The sequence below is a fragment of the Cheilinus undulatus genome, linkage group 10 (assembly GCF_018320785.1).
Source record: "Cheilinus undulatus linkage group 10, ASM1832078v1, whole genome shotgun sequence".
Lineage (NCBI taxonomy): Eukaryota > Metazoa > Chordata > Actinopteri > Labriformes > Labridae > Cheilinus > Cheilinus undulatus.
The window spans coordinates 9,081,971-9,106,320 of NC_054874.1; the positions used below are offsets into that span (position 1 = coordinate 9,081,971).

Here is a 24,350-nt window from a genome sequence, read left to right on the forward strand (position 1 = left end):
GCTCTAAAAGAGGTCAGAATCTAAATACAACCTTACTGTCTTGTTAAATGAATATTTTGTATTTAAATAACTTTGTAATATGTAAGTACATTCTCATAAGGCTCTATATGTGTTTGTTTTTGATTATTGACATTTGTAGTACATCTAAATTTAACCATAAACGGCCAAGGAACCAAATATGGTCACTTCTTTGAACTTGATTTTCGACATAGTAATGAAAAAAAAAATACATGACAAAAATAAAAAAGTATGGGTATAACCACCAATAATATTCTAGGGCTTAAAATTTAAATTTCCAAGTATTTCAATGAGTTCTCTATAAAGGGTTAATGGCTGCAAAAATTAAATCTGAGCTAATCTGATTTTGATCAAATGTAACACTATTTTCTTCTCCTATCTCTATTAAAACAAGATATGCATATGACCTCAGCTGTTCACTTAACTTCAGATTTAGCAAACATGTACAACATTACTTACTGTCCACTAAAAGTCACTACCCTCTTTTAAGCCATAATAGGCACAGTTCACAAAAGCAACATGATACGTTAGTCAGCATCACTAAACATAAAACAATTAAACTGTAAATAGAACGAAGTTAGTTTATTCTGATCATGACTATGGCTTGAAAGTATTAAGCTATTATAAATTTCTGACTTGCCCACCAAAATTTACTTGATCAACTTTTTTCTTAACTCCAAAACCCCAGCATGAGTGTGGTCTTAAACATTTGCCACAGTGTTCATTTAAGAATGACTCGCAGCAAGTCAGACCCGCTCCACTCCACTGCTGCAGAAAGGCTTTATTTCTACTGGTTCATTCACTGAAGAGACTTTGCTGTTGGAGGGAAAAGGAAGAGTGCATGCTGTGTGTAAAACTAGTTGGTCCCCACATAGTGTGTTTTGAACACCAGACTTAAAAATAAGACACTTTGAGTCCACCCCTCTCAGCGAGCAACTTCCAGCAATTGTTCATCAGGATACTTACCTGCTGCCCTCTTGGCCAAATAGGAATGTCTTTTTTTGCAGAAGACATGCACATGAACTCACTTTAAGAAACTTTTGAAGACTGTAACTTTTTCCCAGATCCTATTTCTCTCTTGGGCAATGTCTGTTCCTCACATTTTTAAGTCTACAGCGTGTCACTTTTAGCTGTTGTCGCCATCTAGACTCTGTTGTGCATGTCTTGTACCTTTTTTCCCCCAGACTGTTCTTATTAAGATGTTTTATAGGCAGTACACATTCTTATTAGAGTTGAGAAGCAACAAATTGTCCCCTTTTCTTGGGTAATGCATGCAGGAAAGGCTGAATTTGGGTTTGTTAAGCCACACAGATATGGACATATGGAGTTTCCTTGAGTGATTTCATGAAAGACTCCCAACTTTATTGCACTGATTACACTGATCTTTGAAAAGCAGAAGGTGTCTTCTCTTTAAAAACTTTGAAACTCAAAATCCCAGCTATTCAAGGGATTCTAATGACAGATCTTTCTGTTTTCCATATATCCCATGTGCCATCTCTCATGTCCCAGCTGTGGCGTTAGAATGAAGCTCATCACGTTCGAACAAGACTAACCACCACAACTGGCTGTCCAGCCCTGGCGTGGACAGAAAGGTGAGGGCAGGATGTTCTTATTTACAGTGCTTTCTACTGTGACCTACAGCAGCAGTGTGATTGTTGTGGTGATAAAAAAACAGTCTGCAGCACATCCACACACTGCAGGGTACTTCTGGACAAAAGAGGATTATTTACATTGATATAAAAAGCAGGGTATCCTGTTTCTGTTGTTAAAATTAAATCCAGCAAATATTTATCCTTAACACTTGGGTAGAGATACTGGATCAGATATCACAATGATTGTTCATGGCTTATTCTCTTTTTACTCTTGAAACAAAATAAACTCTGTTACCTTTAACCTCAGCTACACAGCAGGCTGATTTGATCAAAGGCAGTGTAAACACAAAAGACAGTTAAAATATGTGCTTTAACTTCAAAGTGCAAGCAACATATTCTCACCACAGATAAGTCATGTGATGCTGACAATGACCTTAATGAATCAGACATACAGACAGATTATTCTCTTAGAGAACTAGATTTATAGATGACATGATATTTGTTGAGTCTTTTGGTGTTCAGTGATGCACAGATGCATCTGTTTTACTTCAGTATCATCCTCTTTTAACAACATCAGCCATTGGCAAACAACATGAACCAATGTCTGTAGCAGATGTTTATCTATTGTGTTGTATCACACTGGCATTTCACACACCTAATGGCTGATTAAGAGAGGAAATGTATTATTTGGCAAAAGATGTGAGCAGTTGAACAAACTCTTGATCTGTTCTCCTTAGTCAGACAAGGAAGAACTGTTGGCATTTTTGGGAGTGTAACCAAAAAAGGTAATGAAAAACATTGCATCAGTATAGGCCATTGGCTAATTCGTTATTTTAGGCAATTGTAGTAATTTGGAGGCCCCAGGCGAAACCAATACAGGGATCTTCCCCATTTAGCTAAAACATTCATAGCAGGTGGAAAAATATTCTAAAGCATCACTTGAGGACTACAGGACTACTCATATCAGAATTACAAATACATAAACACCCAAATGTAGTTGCCCATCATCTCTTATGTGAGCACTACTACTCAAACTCACCACATCTAAAATATTACATGTCTGTAGGTCAGGTATAACTTGTGAAAATAAAAGAGGATGCACACTGTTGGTGCAATATCTGTTCTTCTGCCATAAAATAATGAATGTTATGTACTCCATACCATTTTACCACACAGTAATCCACCAGTTCTTTGTCTTTAAGGAGCTACCTTATGCTGCTGTTGGGGGTCTTCCCCAGGGACTTTTTTGGTTAATTACTAGGGATTCACATTATTATCAGCATTATATCAATAATGGCAGCTATTGGCTAAGAAAGTGACATATCAGTATCAACAGATATGAACATTTCTGCCAATATTTACATACAGTATTTTGGCTAATATTTCCCTATGTCAGCTGTAAATGTTGGTCTAATGAACGTTTAAGTTAGCAGAGTTTTCAGCTGGACCAAATGACATATGTCAGTTGAAGCCTTTCTCCTTAGTCATCATCATTTCTTTCAGTTTAAAGTAGTAAAGTATTAGAACACAAGAATCTTTTGTCTGTCTTGGTCTTGTCTTGGAATCAAGAGCCTTTTTAGATCAATATTATCTTGATCTTTGACTTGCCGGACCCGTGATTTTCCTTCAAGATTGGTCAAGACCCCACTGTGCACATTTAGGTCACAAACTGCAGTCTCTTATGTTTCTTCAGTACAACCAAGCTCTTCTTTAAATCGTTATTTCCCATTTAAAAATATAGTATTTGGACTTTTGAGGATATGTTTTGTGGTCTTTAGCAACCACACCTCTGTTTTCTCACGGTGGTGAGCTTGGATTTTTGAGTATTTTGTTACTGTATTTTGTTCAGGTTGGGCTTTTGTCATTTTCAGTTGAACTTTTCCTGATTAATATGTTGTAATTTGACTTTAAAAAGCTGGCTTTAGGTTATTGATTGTAACGCCTCCTTGGAAATTTATTCAAGTGTCTTATGTGTCAGGCACCTGCAAAAAACAGTAAATCTTATTTCTAGTCAGAAATACCTCTTTACACATATTTTGTGCCTCATTCACCTGACAAATCTAGATCTCATTTTCAGATATTAAGACACAATTCGTGACTTTTTAATACATACAAGGATTTATTTTTGATTATAAGTTAGTTGAACAAATTCACTAAAAAATTGCAATGTGGTGATTTCAAAACAGAGTTGTAGACACCTTGTTTTCTCGCTGTCAGATTTATTTAAAAGCAAACTAAAAGTAAATACAGAGTGCTCTTTTACTGTTCAACCTTGTGATTATTTTTAAGTTAGATTTTTATGGTCTTGGTCTTGTCTCAGTCTCAGGTTGGACTCAACCCCCAAAAGTCATGGTCTTGGTACACTCTGGTCTCTGCCATATCGTGGTCTCGGATAGTGTGGTCTTAACCACAACACTACTTTTAAGTGTGTTTTAAGGATTGATATGTGACAATTTTCCCATCCTCAAACTTCTGATTGTGTGTTTTAGGACAGAAGTTTTAGGTCCAAACTACACTTAAATATCAATTTAATGTATATATATCAACATATAAGATATTGACAAAAACAAATACAGTGTATACCTAATAAGTACAATAAATTCTGATGCTATTTTATTCACTCTTGGCCTATATTAACACTCAAAATACAGGTTTAGCCATAGAAAAAAGGTGGGTGAGTGCTACGTAGGGTCAAAGGTATCCAAAACTATGTCGCCACGGTCAGGTGCTCTTCAGAATAAGAGGATGAGGATAAAAAAAGGAAGCAATGACTTGCTTGTTAACTTATTAAAAGCAGTCGATAGTGTTAGGACATCAATGATGTCCTGATGAAGACTCGTTGGAGTCAAAATGCGTAGATATCCCTGTTTAATAAAGGATTGTTATTACATCAGAGTGCCTCGGATTCTCAGTTCTGACTGCCATCTCACACTATGGACTGCTTTTGACAGGTTTTAGTCGCTGAAAGTAAATTCAGACATACAACTCATATTTGATTTACACTTATTATGACTGTATTGAGGTCCCTTGGAGCAGGAGACCTCAGAGAATTGTCTGATAGTGAAACTCCCGTGGTTTCTTTCACCAATCCTTTGCCATTAATCCCATAATATCCTGAGGGCCCACCAGATATTTTTTTAACTATTCAGTTATTTACAAAATGGAAATACAACATCTTCTGCAACACCAGTAAGCTCTGATTCTCAGCATTCTGGCCATGTTAACCATATCAGGATAAAACCACCATAGCAGCCACAAATGCATTTGTCAGACAACAAACAACAGAGAAGTGACACATCTCACGATAAGAAGTGCTCCTGTACTCTCTTTATCATAATATTCCATTAAAAACAGTCCTGCTGCATCAGAAAGGGTCCACACGATCTAAATCCAGTCAAATTTTTAGTCCAAAAACAGGATTACATCCATAAAGATCCATTGTATAATTTCGAATATGCTGTTGTTGTTCTCAATAGTCCACTGTATTTGCTGTAATAAAGTAATTTTTTCCAGGCAATTCAGCAATGCTTAAAAGAAAAATGTCAACCTCAATCCTTTTTGGAGTCTCTAGTTTAAAACACCTGGACTTTTCCTCATCAAAACAGATGTGGAATCCACATTTTCTGTTCTATTGTTGTCATCTTTGAACCAGGACTAGTTAAGGCTTCATACTTTGGTTCAGTTGAGTTTTCCAGCTAATACCTCCTAGCTACAGTCATCTACAGGCCTCTGATTCTCCAAACAACACCAGACTGGAAAAAAAAAACATGTTGTTTTTTGTTGCATTACATTCCAGTTGCAGCTACAGTGAATTTGACAGTTTGGGAAGAAACGTCAGAGCGTTATCTTTATGAAGACACATTGCTTTTGCATGTACGCCAAACGGATCCAACACAGCATTCATTTTATTTCGTGTATACCTGGTAGGAGTTTTTGACTCATTTCACGCAGAATTCTAAAGATTTTTAACTCATCAGTGCTTACATCAAGTTTGGTTATTTGTTTAATTATTCCACATGAAATGAACACCCTATCAGCCGTCCAGAGAAAAAATCTTTGTCCCCCCTAAAAAAGTGACGTCGCGTCCTTCCTCCGCGCCTTCATAAAACGTGCCTGACGCATGGAGGAGGCGAAAAGGAGGAGTGATTGTCCAAGGCGCGCATTAAAGGCAGGAGCTGATTGATTTGGCTTTTGTGAGCTTTATACCAGGCACCGGTTAGTTTATCAGTGAAAACTGCTTATTTCTCAGCTCTATATATCAGTTTAATTCTATTTCATCTCAGTTTGTTGTTGGAGAGCACCTGCCCCGAGGATACAGCGGCACATCCGTCTCCTCACTGCGGAATCGAGAGTTGGACGACCCAGCTGCGCAGGAGAGCTCCCCTGCGAAACGCGTCATGGGAACGGGGAGAATCACTGCCGCTTTTTGCATGCACACCTGAGGACTTTGTGGATTACAATTACAGCATTGTTAAAAATAACACTATTTGATCGACTGTCTTAAAGAAGAAACTTTTTCAGCAGTCAGACGGAATTATAAGCTTCCACACGAACTTTGTGACTCTGTTTCTAACACGGTTTGGATTTCGGTGAAGAGCTGGCACGATGGTCTCATCCTGCGTCCTCAAAACACTCGCTGTCATTTTGTGCTGTTCATCACTCAGCAGTGGTAAGATTTCATTCATGCTTACTCTGATCAGGTATTTACGCTCAGAAGAGTTTCATGCGCGAGAGAGCAGACCTTAAAAAACACGTTTATTTGATACGTGATGTTAAACGACTGAATGCATGTTGATTTAACGACTGTAATTCTTAAATTAGCGCGAAAGTGGGCTCTCTTTATTCACCTTTGTCTATCGGGTTTAATTGATTCTAGAGTTGCATTGTGATGCCAGTTGTTTTCCTTGAATTTATGTTTGACATTAATATTGCCATTGTGTATTCAATTCAATTGTCAGACAATTCAAAGTTAGCAGTTTATCACAGGGCCTGCAATACTCACATCCTCCGCTAGAGGTAGTCTTGTCCCACTGCAATTTGCACGATATTTACAGGTTAATAAATTGTGTTGACTGCCATAACTTTAATAGATGGACAGTTTTATATCAACCTGTGACATCTTTTATCCTGAAATTTGGAGCCGGAATATTTTGATTTGTTTTACTAGATATCCTGATCTTATTGTAAATCAGGCCTTTTCTGTGTTTATTCCAGCAATTGTTTTGAGTGGCTGAACAGGATTCAACATTTTTGGAAAGAGAATGCATGTTTCTTCAGACAGTACAATCTGCTTCATTGTTTCACAGTACCTCCACAGAAAAAAAACAGACTATGAAATGTGGATGTCCCCCCACCTTGTGCCAGGTCTAGTGTGCCACTGATTCCTCCTCACAAAATCCAAATAAACAACCCCACCAAACAATGAGAATTCTGTTCACCCCCAGCCCCCCATCACAGACAACCATACGCACTTTCAACCTACGAGATATTGTTGACAATGTTTTGAAGTAGATTTCCTTCACTGTCCACACACAAAGCGTGGGAAAGACACAGGGAGGAAGCGGACATAGGGGCAAGAGGCAGCCTGGAATTGTTCTGGCCAGCAAAAGGTCACGGAAATGTGACACGCTACCTGTGCAAAGATTTCACCCCGGCGCTCCTTGTGCTCACTTCTGAGCTATGCCAGACTTCATTCTCGAGACAATGGCAGGGAGGAAAGGAGGCTATTGTTTCAGCATAAAGCTGATGACTAGTAGAGCTCTTAGTTATTGATGGTGCTGCATCAGGTTCTTTCTGTACATGCTGAACAGAAACAGTGAATTCATGCTTAGCCACCAAAATTAATGTGCACATTGCATCTTGTGACTGATGATGCAGAGTCATAACATTAAGGTGCACCTGAGAGACCTTTTAACACTTCAACCCCAGGCGGTTATCACTGTTATTAATCACTCAGCCCATTTACTTGGACACTGGTAAACTGATAAGTGGGAGTAATCAGGCAATGGTAATAATCTGATATGACACATGTCATTTGTTTTTTGCACATGTTTCTGTCAATATTTGGATTTTTTTCCACAAGTACATGAGGTAAAACTCAAACCTGTTGTTTTTAGAACTCTGATGGTTTTTTGGAAATTGATGTTTTCTTCTTATTAATATACAAATAACCCCTGGTTACATCATGATGCCTTGTGGTTTCAGTAAGAACTGGAATTTGAAGTGTGGATAGGCAGCACTCTAGATTAAGATGTTTACATGCCCTTTATAATCAGACTACCAGGTAAAAACCTAGGTGTGTTAATCAGATTTTTTATAATCAGATAATAACCTCTATATGATGAAGGATTTAATTATGGCTGTCAAAAGGTTGAAATGTTTAGTCGCGATTAATCTCAGGACTTCTGTAGTTAATCACACTCTTTTATTGCATTTTAAAATTTGAATATTTTTGCATTGAAAATTGTTCTTGTGTCATTTTGCATTTAACTTAAACTAAGAGTAAATGTTTGTAGATGGAGCTGCTTTTATAGGTAGCTGGAAGATTGTGGCATCAAACTAACCAAAGAAAAAAATAACTTGTTATGGATTGAAAATGAAATAAGCGGACAGAAAAAGTTGAAACATGACCGCTGAGCTGTTTGTGAATTTTAAAGTGAAATGAGGCATTAAAGAGCAGGGGTGGACTTATTCCACATCACTGTGGCTGCATGGAGACGTGGCTTAACCAAAGTGTGTTGAAAGAACAAATAAAGCATGCAATAATGAAAAAAAAATGTGCACTAAGTGTGGATTGTAGTTAATCTTGACAGCCCTAAATTTAAAAAATATTTGCCTATATCGCTGTTAATATTGGCTGTACAAACAAATAAGTAACTGAAGATTTAGGGCTATGTATTGGCCAGAATCTGGTGATACAATGCGTATATGGATACAGGAATGCCAACAGGCTATAATGTTTTTACTGTAATATAGAAGCCATCATTCTAAATGACAGTGCAGGTCCTTACAAATAAAACAAGGTTTTGACAGTGTAATTGTAGTTGTTTGAAGAGAGACCACTGGTATCTTCAACATCATCTTTGACCCTGGATAGGTGTGAGTGACTGGCTCGCTCAGGTCAGAAGGCTTGCGTGATCTCGGTGTCTAAACAGAGGAGAAGATGGACGAGTCAAACGGCTGAATGTCTGATGCTCACTAGCGGTCTGTGGTTGAATTTACATATCGAGACAGTATTGCGCTGTAAAGTGTTGCTATTCTAGTCTAACACCCCTAGAAGCAGGACCAATTAACCTTTGTCAGCTGAAGTCTTTTCTTTGTTCACAATCATACCTTACACTTAAAGTGTTTCCAAAGAGTGAAATCTGTTCATCCTGAAACTTTACATTGTGTGTTTTAAGGACTGAAGTTCTAGGTATGAACTACATTTAATTATCAGTATTAACCAAAATACCTGCAAAAATCAAATATCATGCATTAACTTGAGTTTGTTAGGTAACGCCAGAAATCTGATGATAATCTGTTTATTAGTGTGTATGCAAAAGCAATCATTTTGTCAGTGATTGAAAGAAACAAGGTCAAGACGTGGTGTCTAGAATAAAGTTTAACCTCTTTGATAACATTTCACTTTAGCTGCTGCTTCTCAAAAAAAACACAGGTCGAGTACGCCGCCACCTTTTAACCTTTTGACACCAATGGCTCAGACTGAGGCAGTTTTTTTGTTACACTGCACAACATGCTGCTTCAAATGGAGATAGATTTGTTTTGTGGTTAATGACTTTCAGGCCCGTGCATTTGTTAGATGTGCATGTTGCCTGCAATCAAGTGTAAAACGGAAATAAGACTGCATATTTTAAAGGTGAATTGTTTTATCCAGGTAGTTAAATATTTTCTTGTGCAACTTTGGTGAATTTGCTCTAGATTGGATTGTTCTGTTGGAAAAACATAAGTGATGAGGTCACAGGAACATGCAAAGAATGATAGTGTGAGGTCATCTGAACCATGAAGATGCTTTGTTTTTGTCATAAAATTCCTTTTGTAATCACAATAATAACCTCCCTTCACCCTACAATTACTGTCAAACCCCTCTTTTCCTGTGTTTTTAAGGCTTTCATTTGGCTGAGTGACTTAATGTTGTGTTTAATTTGCTTTGGAGTCATTTCGTCTTTCCTGCTGGGACACTTGAGATGGGGTGGAAAATGGGAATGATAAGAGGTCAACCAAGTGCTTTGGGGGCTCATTGCTCACCACAGATACATCTGGGTCCATGCAGGCAGCACAGCGGAAATATTTCTACTCTCACACATGCAGCCACCTGGATTGGAAGACTTACCAGTAGAGTAGAAAAAGTGATCCCCTTACACAGGGATATTTAACTTAACAAATTGCTCCATGTAGCTCTTCTTATAGGATGATTGCAGCATCTGTTCCATACTAGGAGTATCCATCCTGAGCCAGCAATATATTTTTTTTGAATCCTGCGTGGGATTTCAATTTCAAGGAGCTTCTGTCTGCCTACTCGTCTTAATCATACATTATGGAACAGGAATCCTCTGGGTTTACAATTTTGAACTCTCATGCTAGAGATTCCTGTTTGCTGGCTTTCCTCTGCTTTATATAACCTGGAATGGCCACCCATCATGGCCAGATGTTCCTTTATTTTGCTTTTTTAAGAGAAGTCTGGGGCATATTGCTTCCAAATCTCCAATGGCTAATATACAGCTAATAAAAAAGGCCCTCTCCCTAGCTGTTGTCTTAACCTTGTATTTGGCAAAGCAGAGACATTTCAGGAGGTCTATGTGCAGGACACGATACTCTAAGATGCCCTGACCACATAACAGTGCTGGAAAAATGATACCTATGCCTAATTTTGGGAGGGAGGCTCTGTCCAAAGTTTTCTGGTTGTCAGAGTGTTTAGCCTTTTGTGATTGTTTTATATTTGATAATGCTGAAATTCAAGATCAAGTGAATTTTTACCAATAAAACAAAGATGCAAAATATTAGCAGCATAAAATCAGTATTGGCAGATATCAGCTTGAACAGTAAATTAACTGTATCCACAGAAACTTTCTGCCTATATTTAAAGCCGATTTAATGGTCGACAGGAAGCACTTGAAGAAAATTTCTATTTGAAAGTCATTTTACAAACATTCAAAGATTCTGAGATGGACTTGTACATAAATTTGAGTTTGTTAGCCTGATGCTAACACAATCAGAGTTGTATTTAACAGGCCACCAGATTTTCATAGATAGGATCTCGAGGTGCAGCCAGGAGGAGGAGAATTTTCAGTTGAGCGACCTCAGAATTCCATCTCTGCTTTTCGTAGATGATGTGGTTTCGTTGGCGTCCTCAGCCAGGGATCCCCAGCAAGCACTGGGGTGGTTTGTAGCTGAGTGCTAAGTGGTCAGGATGAGGGTCAGCACCTCCAAGTCCAAGGCCATGGTTGGCCAAGGACACTGCATTAAAACCAGGTCATGGCAGTTGCATGAAATCTTTTTTTTCCAGAGTATATGACTGAATATTCCAAAAATATACCCCATTCCTTGTTTTACCTTACACTGCAAGAATTAGGTCTGTTCATTTTGGAGAGAACCCTGTACATGATGATATCAATGTAGGCAAAAATCAGTTTGGGAATATTGGCATATTGGATACTGGCAAAAATCCATGCACCCCTACAATAAATATCACTTGAACAAAACAATTTCAGAGCAAGGCCATAGAAGTAGTGCTGCCACAGTGACAGATGTTAGATGATGGTGGCAAATTTTCATTAAAATAGTCCCTTTTAAAAGATTATTGGTAGAACATTCACAAGCTGATTTTAGCACAGTATGTTGCATTGGTTTCCAGTTATTGAAATTATAAGGGGAAACAACAGCCTAGACAGAGTGCATGTCTTCCTTCTGTCTCATCTCTGTTTGCAGGAGGGTAAGTGACTCTTTATACTGGTCTGCTCCAGTTGCCATGGCTTCCCTGAAACAACTTAGAAGAGTAACCCCTGCCATCTTTGTTGTGTAGTAGTCCATGCCCAACATGGGAATAACCAATGCGGCATTGTTACTTTTCCCTTGAAAAAAAAAAGATCTTTCAACCCTGACTTTTATGACGACATGGGTAGTTCAGGGAGATGGCACACACTCTCTACAAAACAGAGTTGAATTTCCGTGCATTATTTTCCTGCACTTAAGGGTTTTGTCTAGTGGTTTCCAGTTTAAATTAGGAACAGTACAGTCACTGCCTGCACTGATCAGGGCTTTTGTCACGCAACATAGACTTGAGCCAGCACCTTTCTGTAAGGCTGGTGAAACTTTGCCAACAGTAAGATAAGTTAGTCTACTCACATTATCTCTCAGCTTTTTTATTTTTTCACATCTTTGTTTTTATATTTTATAGTGTGTATCTTTCCTGAGCCATCAGCTACATGTTGTTATTAAAGAATATGAACAGATGAATATTGGCAGGCCATGAATATTGAAAAATCCCACCAGTAAAAAGCATTATAAAAGTGGCTGCAAGTAGGTAAAGACTTTTAACAATGCAAATATAGAAGAGTAGGGTCACAAAGTGCTTCACAAAAGTAAAACGGTCACAGGAAGACCATAAAGACATTAAAAAGACACAGAAAGTAAAAAAAAAAACAACTAATAGCCTACAAAATTAAGGGAAAACACTTGAGAGCACTGGGCTAAAAACACTTTCTTTAATGGACTTTTAGTCAAGTTATTTTAACATAGCCTTGTTCAAAATATCTTTTTACTGACAGGTTTCCTTACATTTCTTTAACTAAATAGGAATAATAGCATTAAGTATTCATCGTGATTAATAAGGGTTAATAATTTATGCATAATTTTTAAAATTGAAATTAACTGCATGCTTTATTGTCTCTTCAAATCACTGGATAATGCACTGTGATGTCTGCAACCACAGCTTTTCAATCCATAAAAAAAATGCTTTTCCATGGTTAAGTTCATGCCATAATCTTCAAACTTCCTGATTTTCTTTCAAAATAAAAGTATCCAAACTGGAAGCTCCAACTGTTTCTAATCCAAAAAAGTGTAATTTTAAAATTGGGTAGATTAATCTCCATTAACTACAGACATCATGAGATTAATTGCTGTTCAAAGTTTAAAGTGTTTGACAGTCAAATGGCCAAGTGGTTAGGTGGTGTCCCATGTGTGAGTACAGCCAAGGTTCAAGTCCTGCCTGTGGCTCCTTTCTCACTTCTCTCCCCCGCTCTCTAGTTCAACTTTCTGACCCTATCCACTGTCCACCACTCTAGAAATAGAGGCATAAAAAGCCCCCCAAAATATAGATCTTAAAATCTGTTGGCAAATAGACTTTCTAGTGACTTTAGTAGCACTGCTGCACCTTTATCGTAGGATAAGTAAGAGAAAGTCAGGAGATTTTTGTCATTATTCTTTCTACCAGACTAAATCTTTATGGAGCTTTTGGTGCACCACAAACATTTTAAAGTAGCACAAAGTCAATTCTTTGTCCTTGAATTGTACGAAAGCTACCGCAGATGTTTTCCAAACACTGCATCATGTGCTACTTCTTTTCATACAGAACAGCTGTGGAAAAGAATACACACGTGTGACAATCCTCACCAAATCATGGTTAACCTGATCCTCTGTCAGGTATGACTGTGATGCCATGGGAATGCCTTTGTAAGTTGACTGGAGACTAACTGAACCAGAAGTCTTCTGGACTCCCCCCCTCTCTCTGTGTCTCTCCAGGACTCTGTTTGTTCCATGCCTGTCCTCTTCTTAATGGCTCTTAATGAGAACCAGCTTCAGGGCGCTTTGAACCGGCACAATAAGCACAATTTCTGGCATTTTTCAGGCTCTGCTGGAGGAATGCAGCACACAGCTGTTGTGGGGGGTTAGGGGTGTCTGGACGCTTGCTGAGGTCAGCGTTGGGCAGGCTCTGGGGCAGGTGGGAGTTTGGAAGGTGCTGGTGTAAAGAGACAACAGTGGGGTGTATTTTTTCTCTTTTAGTGGGCTGCTGGGGGGCCCTGCTGAGTCATCCATCTGAAATGTGTTACCAAGGAGAAAGGGGGGAAAATTGCCTGGTTTTAAGAGATGAGCTGCCTGCCAGTGCAACTCAAGGTCAGGGGGATGTTTTCAAATGCTGTGACTGATGTTTGTGTGCAAGCCGATGCCAGCACTCATACAATGAGTGTTGAATAAATGATTTGCTCATCATAATGATAGTGATAATACTTTTTTGTCAGATAATGTCTGATTCTTTACTTGCATCAACACACGCTTTATTTGCAGCATTCCCAAAAGACATAGACAATAGACAAAGATGCTTGTATAAAAGATCCAATTTCTAATATGGGATACATTACAAAGGCCCATAAACTGTGACTACATAGGATTTGTTGTCATGTTTTTTGCATATGTGGGACTAAGTTTCCCTTTTTACTTCACTACCCTGGTGATGCCTACAAATACCAGGATGCTTTGTGGAGCTGGCTGGCACTGAAAGTGAGACGAACAATCAGTAATAGAATCGCTGGTGGCTCTTTGCTATCAAATACATCAGTGAGGCTGCTGATGCCTGAAGAAACCCAGATTTTTTCAGCTTTTCTGAACAAAGCCCCAGAGACACATTGGAACAAGGCTTCCTTCCTTTACGGATTAGCTGCTGATTAACCTTGCAAAGCTGATGGATTGGCTGGATTCCATGTCTGTCATCAGACTGAGCCATCTTGTAAAGCTCCAGTCTGAAACAACTGTGCCAGATCTGAGAACAGACTTAGCCAATCAGCATCATTTGAGGAGAATGTGGCGGTACCTATGGGTAGGGTTTAGCTGTAAAGGAAGCTGACAGTAATAGCTGCAGCTGGTGTAGCATTTAACTTGGTTGTAGCTATAGAATAGTGGCAGTTTTATCAGAACTGGACCATATTTCTTTATTAAAACAAAAGCGCATAGCCACGCTGAAAGTTTCTATGACAGAATAGATGTTTTCGCTCTTCTCCCGACCTGTTTCATCATGAGTTTGCCATTGGGTTTGACTGTACTTTGAGCTGGTATATACAATGGCTACCACTGGTGTAGAGATTAGCTCAGATGTGGCAGCATAGTGGCAGGTTAATCAGAGCTGATCCAGATTCAGTACTGAAATAAGAGAAAAGAGCCACACAGAAGGTTTCTCTTGGTAGAAACAATATTTTGCACTTCCCCTGACTGGCCTCAGTATGAGTTTTATCCACCAACAAGCTCCACTGTTCATAAACAGACAGAATGTTCATCCAATCGCCTTCCAAGAATTTTTTAAAAAGTCCTGCCCCCCAAAACCCTTTGTATGAGAGGTTTACCAGATGGATGTGAGCTATATCCCTTCCAATGGATAAATAGAACAGCCTATCTGGCATGTCAGGCTAGCTGCTGACTACAGAGTCCCTCTGTTTGACCATATAGAATTGTGGAGCACTGTGTCCTCTGTACAGCATGTACAATGTTAAGCAGCCTAAACATCTTATTAAGATAGACTTTAGGTTCATAATAGGGGTCAATCAATATTTTTTAGAGCATATAACCAAATTTAAAAAAGGAGGGAAAATAAACAATTTAGCCCCACCTCTATTAGCATGAGAAATGGCACAGAGCAAAACACTGGCAGCTCACTGTGTCAGTATCACCCAGACTGAAGTTCTGATTGGCTAGTACTCTTGTGATATCTAGCCAATCAGATTGTTTTGTATGCAGTCTTGCTAAGACTGTGGAGAATAAAAATGAAGCCAGAGGGGAGGGTACACCTTGCAGTGGAGCCAAAGTAAAGCACTTTTTAAATATCTGTCTTTCTCATTCATTAGTAAAATAAAATGCTGATACCAATAATTAGCCAATGCCAAATATCGTCTCAAATAATTGGCCTGGCCAGTAATCTGTCTACTCCTAGTTCATGAGGTATTGGCCTTCAACTATGTTAAATGCAGCAATGTTAATTTTGTCAACTAAAACTATGACTAGAATTTGTTCACCGACAGCCTTTTATTTCCATGAGAAAGACTAGACTAAGATAAGCAAGAAATAGATCTTTGATGAATAAAACTGACTGAAAGGAATTTTGGTTTTCAACAGGATGACTAAAACTAAACTAAAATGTAATATCATTTTCGTCAGACATTCAAAATCCATGATATTTCTCTGCTAAGGGTAAATCTGTCAAAATGCAATGCATCTGCTATTCTGCCTCTCAGCTGTAGAGAGCAGGGTTCACAGCACACACTACCATGGTTTGGTACCAGATTTAAGCAAGAGAATAAATGCTTAGACTAAAAGTAAAGACTAAAATGTGAGGATTATTTTATGGACTAAAACTAGACTAAATGTTATTGAGTTTTTGTTGACTAAAACTGGACTAAAACTAAAAAGATAGAATGACTTAAAACTAAAAGACATGTAATCAAAAGACTAAAACTAAGACTAAATTAAATATAGCTGCCAAAATTAACACTGAAATGTAAAATTAGCCCTTTCTTATGTAGAAATTGATCTTTAACAGGGCTCAGAGGTCAGTTTCTGTTTGATTCATCATGTCTAAAGCCATGTTTTACAGCAGATAAATGACATTTTTCCATGTAATAGAGGTAGAGCTAGAACATGTCAAACTAAGGAAGTTTAGATGACAACTGAGTATGAGTGTGCAATGAATAGCCATTGTGAGTTTTCAAATCCTTGGACTCTTTTTTGTTTGTTTTGTGACCTCGTTTTCTTAATTGATTTAACATACTGCTGAAAGCATTTGGAATCAAAGCATAAAAGACCATGACCCCACCTCAGGTTGAAAAACCTTGAACAATAAAACAATGATGTTTTAATGTTTTGTCAGGAAGTAGATATTGAGTGCCCCTGCCAACGCTGGCATCGTCAGCTCATTTCGAGCTGAACAGCTGTGAAGAATAATAAAAAAAAAAAAACTGAATGTGTCGTGGGTTTCTGCACACGTGTTTGCATTTGTAAGTGCAGGTGTACCTGTGTGTATATGGGATTTCCTTGTGTGTGCACATTTATCCATCATGTGTCAGCATGTCAGCCTGGCTGGAGGCTGTTGTATAACTCTATTGTCCATCTTGATTCTGCTACAAATAAATGTTTCCCTGAAGACCGTCACATGTTGAGAGTTGACTTAATTAAGCTGTTTTCTGACCACAGTGACAAGCTGTTCAGGGAGCTTTGTGAAAAGAAGGAAATCACATACGGGACTGTGATACCTCTTGGATAACAGAAAATCCCAGAGTTTCCTATGTTGATCAGAGTGAGAGGGACCTCTCAACAGATACAGCTGGCTGTACACCAAGTGTGGACCACCCCACATCACAACCTCTTAGTTTCCTTTGTGATAATGTATTAATAGAATTCTGCGAGGTCAATAGTGAGAAATGCCTCAACAGAGAGGAGGGAGGAATGAAGCATGTTTTTTTTTTATTTTGTGGACATTTTTAAAAAATCTCATCTGGCTCAGTTCTGTGATTCTGGCTGCTTTGACCTCTCTGGCAAAGTGGTGCAGCTGCTCCCCGCGTTGTCTCCTTTCACAAACTATCCAACTGTCTTTTTTTTCTTTTTTTTTTCTTTTTGCTGCTCATCCCAGACCACTATTCATTTAACACCAAGCTCTCCCAGAACCGGAAACACCCCCAGTGCTCTCGCAGCAGACAATCACTTGCATAAGGGACAGGAGCATATTAGCACAAAGTGAACCCACATGCACATGGCAAGTTATCCCGAACCACAGGGCTGTCCTGAAATGTTTTCCATCGTGTTTATTACGATAGTTTCTGACACGTGCTGCTAAATACACGCTGTGGATGTGAAGGTTTTCAAAGTTCCATGTGTGTGTTTGTTTAACAGGACATTCGGAGAGGGAGCACTCACCTAAGATTCAACCGTCTGACAATCCTCTTCTTCATCGCAAGGATGAATCATTAAACCTCATATGCAGGTATGTAATAATTCCATATGTGATGTTTGTAAACCAAACCAACACTTTAATGATCCCAATATGCTTTTCCCATTTTCAAATAAGCTGTCCTTGTTCTACAATCGAGTATTGCCTTTCCATGCCATTTATTACCCCACCTCTCATCATGTCATAAAAAGTATTTTACTTTCCGTTTAATGGAAAATATGGCCTTACAAATTAGAAGGCTTTGTTTCATACTGAAGTACTCAGAAGTATGGAAAATGGGATATTTGGCTTTAGGGTTAGGTATTTCCCACTGCCTCACAGTAAAGAGGGCACAATATGATAGGTATGTGGATGGACATTGATTTTGGAAAATGAACATGCTCTAGAATTAATTGCAGCAGCTCTTCTTTATTGTAGAGGAGAAAGGCATAGTTTCAAGGAGCCTTCACTTTAAAACACTAAATTTCAGATCTGGGCTGCACAGCGGTGCAGGGGTTAGCACTGTTGCCTCACAGCAAGGAAGTTCCCAGTTCACAGGGCCCTTCTGTGCAGAGTTTGCATGTTCTCCCCGTGCATCCGTGGCTTCTCTCCAGGTGCTTTGGCTTCCTCCCACCACCAAAGACATGCTCGTTAGGTTAATTTGTGACTCTAACAAAAAATTGGCTGTTGATGTGAAAGCCCTGTGGCCTGCAATTGACTGGCAACCAGTCCAGTCCAGTACCCTGCCTCTGGCCCATTGCCAGCTGGGGTAGGCTCCAGCGATCCCCAACAGGATAAGCGGCATGGAAAATGGATGGATGGATGGAATTTCAGATCCTCAGAGGCCCTAGAAGTACATTAAAATGTCTGATTTATAACCACTGAGCTGTTAATAAATGCAAAACAATAGTATGTGACATTCTAAACTTGAAATGGCCCTCTTTGTTGTCTTGTTTGCTTTTGTTTTTTTATATCTTCATTGGCAATGTTCTGGTTTCACTTTGCTGTAACCCCATTTGTATGTGTAAGGATGTGTTTATACTTTACACCGGCATAAAATGTAGGCACCCTAGTTTCTGTATAAACCCTCAGCGGAGACATCAGGGAGATGCGGCTAACATGTAGCATCCACGCGCCTAGTATGAAAGTCGCACTGGCAGGAGTTGGAGCGGACAGGCACAGCACATGCAAACAGAAAAACACACTCCCACTCTAAAACAGGTTTTAAACAGCTTGACTCACAGTCAGTAAGTAGCTGCTTGAAGCCTTCGTTACCCGCTGCTGTGCAGGCTCATGTCTGTACAAATAAAGCATAAAGTCAGGTCAGGTAAAGGAGCATATTCCAGTTTGGCACTTAGCTGCAACAACCTTGGCCTTTGCTGCTGCAGCTTCCTGATGGCCATCGTCTAGGCCCGCACCAGGCCCATGCCCCATCTCTGTAGGCATCCTCCCAACATGATGCATGCGGCTGCCCTGAGATCTGGTCCAACCCACCAGGGTCCCAGGTACACAGGATGCAGTGGGCTGGATTAGGCTTGGAAAAGCACGCCAAATACCTGCCCCTGCCTCTGATGTTAAGGGGGCTAATCGGCCCACATACGCCTCAGTGCGGCATCCATTGAGGCAGCTGGACTAGCAGTAGGTGTATCCATCACACTAGTCTCACAAGAGCCAGGGTGTCTCACTTCAGACAAGGCAGCGATGGCAATCCCTAGCTGAGCAAGCTCCCTTGTCACCGCAGGGATGCTAGAGTCCTTCTAAAGAGAAGTCAGGCACTGACTCTGACTGACCACTCCAGGTTGAGCCACAACAGTTGCAAACTTGTCGACGACGCCTCAGCAGCACCAAAGCATAAAGTGCTACTGGTGTTGTTTAGAAAGGGAGGGAATTTTTGTGACAGCACAAACTGGACCGGTGTAGCAGGCCTGTTTATGCTAACTGATAATTAGCCTGGTGTCTTATCATGTGTAGATAAAGGAAGGTGATGCTAAAGTATTTGTTTAATTTGCTTATTTTTCGCATGTGATTTAGCATTGTAAGGAGCTAAATGCTTATTCTGCCTCTACATGCAGCCATTAGTGAACATGAAAATTCAAAATCATCAAGTATCTTACTAAAAATAGTTTTTGTTATAATTGAGCAAGTTTATGAGTCAAGTTTTCGTTCCCTTTATTGGTCAGTTAGAGGTCAGCCGAGACGAAAAGAGTCTGGGAACTCACTGCCACCAATGAATGAAGAATCTGGTCTAATTAGATGACAGAAAACCCAGGGGGAAATAGAACGGGGACAGGTCTATGCCTCAGGGCCCTTGCTGACTTCAAAGAAGCTGGGACGATCCTTCACAGGAACTTGTGGTGGTGGTTCATGTTTATCAAAAGCAAATTCCTGCAGGGATGGTGGGACCCAAGTGTACTGTATTCACATTTGTTAAGAATTTAGGGTCTTGCATCAGTTTTTAGGACCGCAAGGAATGTTCAAGAACTCATGTCCATCTAATGTAATGCTTCCCTACAAGGCCATATGCTAAGACTCCTGGCCCATACAGAACTGTCTTGTTTTTTGACACTGAATCAGAGTTGGAGGTTACTTGACCCAAAATTCTACAGGCAGAGCGAGTGGTATGCAAGACATGTTTGATGTTCCTCTGGGATCTCTTTAATGAGAGTTTTTAAATGGAAGCAGTGTGGAAAGAATGTGTTAGCTGAGCACATCATTCAAGGAAAACATGTTCCCATGTGAAAGTTCAAGTCGCTGGATAGGTTGAGATTAACTCAAATAAACTCAAAATTATCATCAAACCAGAAATGTCCCCCCGGGGGAGAAGCAGCCGCTGCCATCCTGAACTAAACAACTGTGAGGTCATTGCCAGCTGTGACACTTTCCCTAAAAATAGATCTGATTATTGGATCCAGTGCTTTCTTTGCAGTAGTTCAGTAGCAATAAATCAAATGCCACCTGAGTCTTAGAATATAAGAAAAGGGATAAAAAACAGTAAATAAAATCATTTTTGTCATTCAGATTGTCCTGTCATAAAAAATTCAGCTTAGCCTTTATTGTCCTCATCTTTGTGGAAAATCTTTTCTTTGTTTCTCCTGTCAGAGGTCATGGCCAGTTGAACTGGACTCTTCCTGATTCCAATCGGTCACTCTCATCAGGGCAGGTGAAGGTGGAGCAGTGTGATTCCAGAGGACATCCTCACTCTCACTGCAGCAAACTGACAGTCACACACCTGGAAGCTGTCGACACGGGCAGGTACATCTGTCAGTACACCAAAGATGGTTTGGACCACGTCGCCTCCACCTATGTCTATGTCCGAGGTGAGACCTGAAAAGCACTCTGCACACTTTGAATTGGTGCCTTTTTCTCTGTCACAGCCAATAGCAAGATTATAATAGTTTTGGATTTTCTATATATTTTTTTTTCACCTTTTGTTTTAAAAAAAAAAAAAAGGTTTAGTCTAGGTTTTATTTTGCAAAAATGCCTTGTTTTAGTTTAGTTTTCTTTAGTTTTAGTGTTTTTCAGTAGAAGAGGATAGTTTTCAGAGATGAGACACAAAGGGGCTATAAAAAGTAAACAATTTTAAACATAAACTTGGTAAAAATAATGAGGAAATTTGTGTTTTGTAGATTATTTCTTTGTTAACAATGCTACTTGGCAATAAATCTTAGACTGTTGGAAAGCCTGTTTCCTTTTTAAATGGTGCCTCATTTGTAAGGAATAGGCATTTGTGGGATGAGCTTCAGAGCTGAGTATGTGGGTTGCAGCCATGAAAAACTTTGGTGGGGGTGCGTTCGAATTGTCCATTTTTCTTAGGAAGGTTCCTAAACTGAACGATGTAGCCGACGATCAGTTTCCAGTCAGGCACCTGGGGTACCAAAAGCTCAAAACAAGAGTCTATGGTAACAGCATAATAAGCTGTTTAGCATTGGCGGAGAAGATTCGGCACATTTTTCATGGGCACAGCCCATATACTCAGCTTTGCTGTTCATCCCACAAATGCATGTTCCTGACAAATGAGGCACCATTTAAAAGGGAAATAAACTGGTTTTCCATCGGTATAAGATTTATAGTCAAGAAGCATTGTTACAACAAAGAAATAATCTACCAAACACAATTTCCTTACTTTATGTCAGGTGCTGAAAAGTAATCACATTTTCTCAAATAACTTTAATTGAATAGCTTTTTGTGTACTTGTACTTGTTTTTATAATCAGTAATTTTACTTTTACAGATGTAAACCTTTGATGGAAGTATTTGGCCTCACTAAATTCTAAAAAGAAACTAAGCACTGAGAAAAAAATTAAGCACTAAAACACAAAAAAAAGGAAGTCCAAGATTTCTGTCAGTGATATGAAACTGGCCAGTATTTTGGTTTTGATTTCACACGACAGTCAGTAGCACACAGAGAGAATGATCCCACATTTTATTCCAAAAAAGTGGTTTTATTTTAATTTAGGTTAAGACACACGTGAAAATAAACAACCTGGTCAGAGATTCATATTCTCTTGTCGTTATTCCACATGAAGAAAACATTATATTTCACTGCACAAGCCCCCGAGGTATCAAAAGTAGCTACTCAGTGGTAAATTTTGGGTGGTCTACCATTTAATTGAGGACATTTATAGAGCAGTATTTTTACCTGTATTTAAGTCCATTTTAATTAAATTAACTGTACTTTTACTTTTGTAAAATCATCTTGTACTTCTTTCACCTCTGACTACTGTAACCTGAGTCAATATGTTGTTGGGAAAAAGAAAGCAGATTTAAGACACTGAAAATGTCCTTTCCACCCCCAAATTTAAGTATTTTCCAGCACTGGGAAAACCAAGTTTGATGTGAATTACAGAGACTTTTTTATACACTTAAACAAAGATAAGGATTCTGTCTTTTTGCTTGAGTCTCCTGATAAGTGAGTAGTTTTCCCAGGGTGATTGTCATCTGCAGACACCAGTGCAAGCGTGCAGTGTTAAACTCTGTCCACAAACAGTGGCACCCAATGGAGCGAGCAAGGTGGTTAATGGGCAGTCTGATATTTCCAGAGAGACACTAGAACTGGAAAATATCCAAGTAAGAAAAAAAGTCAGAACGTAATAAAAAGCAGACGAAAAGAAGAAGCCTTACAGAGAAATGAGGAAGGAGAGAAGATATGTACACTATGACAGCAGTTAGTTCTTAAAAGCAGGAAGCGGACTTCAGTCTATATGAATTCAGACTTAAGAGTTTCTCAGAAGAGAGAGTTGGGGGGTGTTTCCTGGTGAGGTTTCTCCTGGAGGTGGAAGGTTGAGCATGATTGCACGGGAAGCCCTGGTCATTGACTGTGATTTCCTGCTCCAGCTACTGTTTTCCTTGGTCTCCGTCACATGGCACCAGTTAAAATAACAGTACCATTCAAATGAAGAATTCTGAGTGTTAAATAACAGTAAGCTTTTCACTACTGTTAAACAGTTTTATTTAGGACAATGATACATTATACAACCATAAGATGTTGCTCTATTTATGCTTAATATATTAGTAGATGACTCAGACAAAATAAAGGCTAGATTTATTTTGCTCCTTCTCCTAACACTCTCTTTTCAAACCCTTCAGGTGTTTATTAAATCATAATCTATACTGTCTTTTTTAGTTGTTTAAAACACCAACACTGCTCAGCATCATACAACTCTCAGACTGTTTGTCTATGAAGTTCCCACAGTGGCTGTGTAATGCCTGGCTGCCCAGTAGAAACGCTCATCTACTCTGTCTGCTCTCTGTGTGCTCTGCTGCCTTATCTGGTTGAAATGCTCTACTCTGAGGTTTGATCTCTGTATGCTGGATGCCCTGATTTAATTTCATTGTTAAACTCAGTTCTAGCAACAAAATCATCAGCTGTAAATTTGTTACAAAACACGGTTCATCCAAAGGACAAAAGTAAGGGGCCACATCTGCTTTAAAATGACTTTTTCTGAATGACTTGTTTTTGATCTTGGATTCTGTTTGTTTTTGTCCCAAAGATGATGAGGAACCATTTGTGAATCCCCACTATAAGACATATGGCTTCCTGGGGATCTACAGGCATGAGACTAGCCTTGTGATCCCCTGCAGGACTACCTCTCCTGATACTGTTGTGACACTAACAGGGGTAAGGTCTCACTCTCATTAAGACGATCAACTGTTTCTTCTCACGACTGCTATCTTAAGTGAAAACATTTATTAAGGAGATCATACTGTTTATTATTAAGGATACACAATATGTGATTTTTGGTGGTATCCAGTATGCTGACAGTTGCAAATATTTGCATTTTAGCTGAAGGATTCTGATACATGCATACATTTTTGTTTACAGTAAAGAACACCATGCATCACAGATGTTTATTAAACCTTCTAACAAAATCCAAAAAAAGAAAAATTGTCATAACATTTCACATATATATTTTTTGTTTTGCTTTAAATACATGACACATTTTTGGCAAGTGATACGTCACTGGATGATGTTTTTGTAATTAATGATAATATAATTAATGATTGATGATCTGATATAAATGACAGATGTTTACTTTTTCAAAACAGGCATTCAATGAACCATTTAAATTAATTCCTTTGTATAACATGTATATTATGTATGTATATATATACATATATATATATATGTATATATATATATATATTTATATATATATATATATATATATATATATATATATACACACAGTGCTTAACAAATTCATTAGACCACCACCCAAAGGTTTATGCCACAGCTGCCCTAAATTAACAGCACTGCTACCGAAATCATTTTTCATGTTTCTGCAATGGTTAATACACCAATATGTAGAAGCTCTTTAGCAGAAATGATATTTTTAA

At 38.9% G+C, this 24,350-nt stretch overlaps 1 protein-coding gene across 1 annotated transcript in view; it reads left to right on the forward strand.

Moving 5' to 3' along the window:
• Window positions 1-5,757: 5,757 nt before the first annotated feature.
• Window positions 5,758-24,350, forward strand: part of kdrl (kinase insert domain receptor like) — a 66,434-nt gene continuing 47,841 nt past the window's right edge. Inside the window, exons 1-4 of the mRNA XM_041798055.1 lie at window positions 5,758-6,279; window positions 17,478-17,568; window positions 20,614-20,831; window positions 23,504-23,631. Coding sequence (XP_041653989.1) covers window positions 6,216-6,279; window positions 17,478-17,568; window positions 20,614-20,831; window positions 23,504-23,631 — 501 coding nt within the window. The 5' untranslated portion in view covers window positions 5,758-6,215. The remainder of the gene's footprint in view (window positions 6,280-17,477; window positions 17,569-20,613; window positions 20,832-23,503; window positions 23,632-24,350) is intronic.